General features: G+C 40.4%; 1 protein-coding gene across 1 annotated transcript; it reads left to right on the top strand.

Moving 5' to 3' along the window:
- The first annotated feature begins 1,224 nt into the window (after positions 1-1,224).
- LOC104067972 (beta-microseminoprotein-like) lies at positions 1,225-3,768 on the top strand. The gene is made up of 4 exons (XM_054071565.1): positions 1,225-1,368; positions 1,671-1,758; positions 2,469-2,571; positions 3,630-3,768. Exons 1-4 carry the CDS (start codon positions 1,225-1,227, stop codon positions 3,766-3,768), a joined length of 474 nt encoding a protein of 157 aa, XP_053927540.1.
- Positions 3,769-5,005: the final 1,237 nt, after the last annotated feature.

Genomic DNA, 5,005 nt, shown 5'->3' with positions numbered 1-5,005 from the left:
ATTTAAGGATTTCCAGAGAAGGTGCATTTTCTCAGGGCATTTCTTTTGATACCACTACTGTTTCCTGCAGCAGAACCACACACCAACAGCATAGTCTACCAAAATCACAAGATTAAAACAAAACTTGACAACCCCACTGCAAATACATAAGTCAACTGTGACAAAAACTCTAAGGCCTCTCATTAAGTACACACACAAAAAAAGCAAAAGGAACTTACAAAATCCAATTCTTCTGTCATAACAGCAACCAATACCTCCCTTTGCTCCAGATCCCTCAATAGACCACACTCGCTCTGCCTCTGCCCCTTTTATACCCCAAACGCTTCTAGAACAACTTTGCTTTCTCTAGCTATTTGTCAGTTAGTGGAAGCTAATGGGTTTACTACATTAGTAGTAATTTTGGTTTACTACAACTCATTACTGTAGGAATCCTCCCGTAACTTTCAAAATTCACTGTTTCTTTGCTCCAATTCAGTAAAGCACCGAATCCCTACAGCCCCTGATGCAGCCACAGCGACCTGCACTACTTTTTCTGTCTGGTTTTGAGATGCAACCTCAAATAGTGTGTGTTGTAAAGGCTGAATTGCACAAAGACCTGTTGCAAGATTTGTATTGAAAGAAATGTCCTCGTTTCAGCATTGCAGAAACAAGACTGCTGTTGGTGTCCGATTCCAAAGGTGTTAGAAGCAGGGCACGCATGTGGTAAAAAGAAAACTGGAACTTTTTCTTTCTTTGCCTCCCCCAGTCCTCAGCATCGCTGCTGTTGCTGTCAGGAATGAACCCACGAGTGACAATGATCTTGACCATTATGTTTGCTTCTGGACTTAGACAATGCACAGCTCATCTCACTTTTGCTGCCAAAAGAAGTGTTGTCTGGTTAAGATGATCTGCCTCTATTCATATGGCCTGGCTTTGCTTCAGCAACTGAGATACAAAACCACAGCTAGTCCCTGCAAGTTGCTAAATATGGACAAAATAATGTGATTTTATAAAGGAATTGAAGTTATAATAAATCAGTCTGAGAACAGCGGACTCTCCACACCACTGCACTGTATGAATGGCCTGTGCCATACCTGGGGGTGATCTCCTTGTAGCAGGTCAGCTGAACAATAGTGCCCTGTTTCCTTGTTTAGCATGTGCCCTTTCCCCACTGTTCCTGGTGGCCTGCCAGTTCTGGAGGCATAGCTTTCTGGGGGTCAGACTCTTCCACTGAAACCAATACTGATGTGTCTTGCTTGTCTAGCTACTGGCGTTTCTTCAGATTTACGCCAGGACAATGGAGATCAAGATGCCAATGGATGTCAGTGTGCAAAACAAGCCTTTAAAAGACTTTCTGAGGTGCCCCCTTCTGATCGATGTTTGGAACAGGTTAAAGTGTCCATTGGCACCTAGAATGCTCACATTTACATCACCTCCCTTTGCAATGACCATTGTTTCCTCACCGTATATAAATACACACTACTCCTTATTATGAAACGTGAGCAGTCCTTGCAAGTATGGTAAGTGGGAAGCTTACAGTGTGCGTGTGTGTACACACAAACACTGGAAGTATTTTTCAGTCTGAGTTTATTTAGAATAGTAGGATTCATCCTTAATTCTGTGTGAATTAGTCTGCTAGACCTTTGAAAATGACACCTAATTTTAAAGAAAGCTTCTTGTTTCTTCTGTAGAAATTCTTGCTGCTCTTTTGCTTGATCCTTGTCTTCTCAAGGACTCTGTGTGATGCTCACTGTTACTTAAGACCAGCCAGCAAATACGGTAAGAATGACAAATACATTAGATATCCCTGAAGCATTATTTCAGAGTTTCAAAGACTTTTGATTTTAGAGAAGTTGTAATAGTATACTATGTTCTTTGCTAAGGAAGCTAATACAGCTAATACAGCTGAGTATTCAGGAATCAACTCACATTAAGGTGGACATGCAGAGGGAGACTCTATCCTGTTCAATAGTCACATTCTGGACTGAGGTAGAACTGAAGTCTTTGCCCATGTGGAAAAATGCATACATAACTTGAGGGGTCTAACTTAAGGGGGTACCTGACACAAAAATCAAAGCACAGACAAGACAGCTGGTGTTTAAATTCAGTTTGTCAAAGAAAGTTGAAGTCTAAGAATTGGGGAGGAGAGAGAAATTAAAGTCAAGACCTGTATGTTTAATATCAGAAAGGGCAGAAAGATCCTATCATAGCCATAAGCTAACGCATTTCTGAGATATTGCAATAGCAGGATAATACCTGTCTGTTATGTGCTTGCTACTACTTTATCGTGCTATGTCATACACTCACACACACTTCAGGAGCAAAGACATGGTGTCTTTTCTGTAGAACATTGGGTTAGATTATTTTCTGGTGTGACTACAGAGATCAGTGCTTTGGTTGGTAGCACACTATATAAGACTGTGGTCTATGTCTATTGAAACAGGTTCATATTGATCTACTGATTATAACTTTCTGGTGTGTACCTGCAGGATGCCTTTCAAACGGAAACCTCTATGTTTTTGGTGCGGTGTGGAAGAATGAAGATTGTTACCAATGCAGGTGTAAGACGACCGCAATGATTTGCTGCAGCTTGTAAGTTCACTCAAATGATTGGTTGCTTATTCAGGAACCAATGGAAACGTTCATACTTAAAAAACCTCACTGAAAGCATTCGCTGGAATTTCATACTTGCATGAGCAAAATTCCTCTTTCTGTTCCCCAGTCAGTTCTTATCATGACCAACAGAATAATCTAGCAATCGCATAGACTTCTTTGGGAAACACTTTTAACGTCTTTCCAGCACACAATTCTTCCTCATCACCTATCTGTTTTTTTTTTTTTACTATAACACCAACTGAGTATGGGATTCCCCTTAGCCTCTGTTTTCTTACTCCTATTCAGCAGCTTGTCTCCAGACACATAAACACCACAAAACACACACACTTGTGTGCTTCTGCAACTCTGCACTAGACCAGTGGCCTGCCTGCAAGCATCTAATCCCCCCTCTGATAATTTGCTTTCTAAAACTTCTTGTACATTCCCGCCTCATGGATGGCAGAGGACACAAGGAAAGCTGTGTCTTCCTGAATACGGTAGTGTGAACTGATTATCTCCCCAAAAGGCTGGAAAAATTGTCTTTGAAGTGAGGGAGAAAAGAGTACCTTAAAGGGTCTGTGAGGAAGGACACAACCCAAGGAACCCTTAGGAAATATCCCTGGCTGTCCCCAGCCATAGGAGGGAGGGAGTCAGCCTGTGGTGAGAAAAGGTTTGGCTGGGAGGTATTCATGCTGAGGTGATTCAGCACTCTTTCAATTGTTCTTCATTATCAAGAAAGTAATAGTGTGAATGAGGAACACAGAATTAATCCCTATTTTTTCTCTGCATGGAAATTTGTACCAATCCCTAACAGAATGATCACTGAGAACTGCAATTAAATGAGAACATACATTGGGAAATCACTTCATTTGTTAACAGCCATGATCAGGGCTCTGTATTTCTCCTCTATCAATCCATAGCGCTTGCTTTAATAGAATCCATGAGTCAAATTGATTCACGGAGTAGTTTGCTCAAGGATGACTGTGCCTCAGTAAACATTCTTCTCAGTCCATGTTTTGGCTGCTGATTTTCTCTATTCCTTTCTTTAATGTCAGAGTTTTCATTCCCAAGAACTATGACAGAGTGAACTGTGTTGGCCTATTCCACAAGAAGAGCTGTACCATCCGAGTGGTGAAGAAGACCAATCCTGACATAATCTGCAAGTCTACAATGGAGTTGGTTAACCACACGTGATGTATTTCTCCCCTTCTGCACCCACCCCAGAAGCTGGACATACTCTGGATCTCTGCTTTAGAGGAAAGGAGCAAAGCAGCATGGTTTCAGGAGGAACAGGTTCATCTCATGCCTTTCACAGCTCTAATTGTGCCACGTCTGTCTCATTTCTGACACTAGGTGGTTTGTCTTATAACATACACATTTGTAACCAAGTTTTACAACAGATAACTTTGTGACTTTTTTCCTGCTTGGATCTAGAGTTAAATAAATTTTCACATATATCTAATCACTGCTTTTCCTTCTAAGTAGCCAATGATTGGTCTTATTGAAAACAGAAGAATTCCTGGTGTCTGTAAATATTTGTAAATCTAATTATTGATTTCAAAATCATGTAGCTTCAGGTACTACATATATTGTTACCAGACAGACTCATTATGCTATTATGCTCATTGACATTTCCCTGAAGACACATATAGTAGAAGAATGGGATGAAATAAAGCAGAAAACAACTCTTTGAAGCCCTCCCCCACCATGGTGTCTTGAGCAGGTCAGTCCATTAGATCAGATGCACAAGTGAACATATTCTCCAGATGATGACCGGTATATTACAGAAAAGGCAAGCCTGTGCCTGAGAGTCCAAATTGCTGCAAAGAAATGCCATATAAATATCTCTGTAGCCTTCCATACTGAGGCAGAATTTCCTGCAATAATCTTGTTTGGATTAAAGTCCACTGACAAGCAGTCCCATGAAAGCTATTTGTACAAAATCCCTAGACTATAAAACATGTTTAGCCAGTAGACTTCAAGCACTACACTGTGCCTGGTACAAAGTCCATGAAGGTGGTTTATATGAGAAATATCCTATCAAACATATTTATATAACATTAAGAGCAATTATAACAAGAACACTCAACAGCTTAAAAGGCCTAGATAAATCATTTAAGTGTATCCAGTTTATTCAACACTGACATCATAGGCGTTCTGTTCATCTGCCTTTCCTCTGCCTTGTTGCGTTGTATTACAATGAAATATTTCAGCTGATGGAAGCAACAAATTTTTAATATCTGTTGTGCAAGAGAGTCACATGTTTTTAAGCACAGTGCTGAAGTATACAAGTAGAAAACCTGCACGTACTAATGAAAATAGCCTACTAATGGTTAGATGAAAATCCATCCATGCCTTCAGGTACTACCAGAAAGTTACTAAGGTGATTCCAGGAAGCAGTTAAAATGAGAAATACAATTGTAGCTTCTTA

This window comes from Cuculus canorus, chromosome 7, assembly GCF_017976375.1.
Source record: "Cuculus canorus isolate bCucCan1 chromosome 7, bCucCan1.pri, whole genome shotgun sequence".
Taxonomy (NCBI): Eukaryota; Metazoa; Chordata; class Aves; order Cuculiformes; family Cuculidae; genus Cuculus; species Cuculus canorus.
This window is presented reverse-complemented; position numbering and strand designations above follow the sequence as displayed.

What these genes read in the sequence shown, in the direction of transcription:
- LOC104067972 (XM_054071565.1), top strand. Translation starts at nt 1,225, where the DNA reads ATGTGTCTTGCTTGTCTAGCTACTGGCGTTTCTTCAGATTTACGCCAG. An exon ending in CTGATCGATGTTTGGAACAG is followed by an intron (nt 1,369 to 1,670) that starts GTTAAAGTGTCC and finishes TTTCTTCTGTAG; the next exon opens with AAATTCTTGCTGCTCTTTTG. An exon ending in GCAATGATTTGCTGCAGCTT is followed by an intron (nt 2,572 to 3,629) that starts GTAAGTTCACTC and finishes CTTTAATGTCAG; the next exon opens with AGTTTTCATTCCCAAGAACT.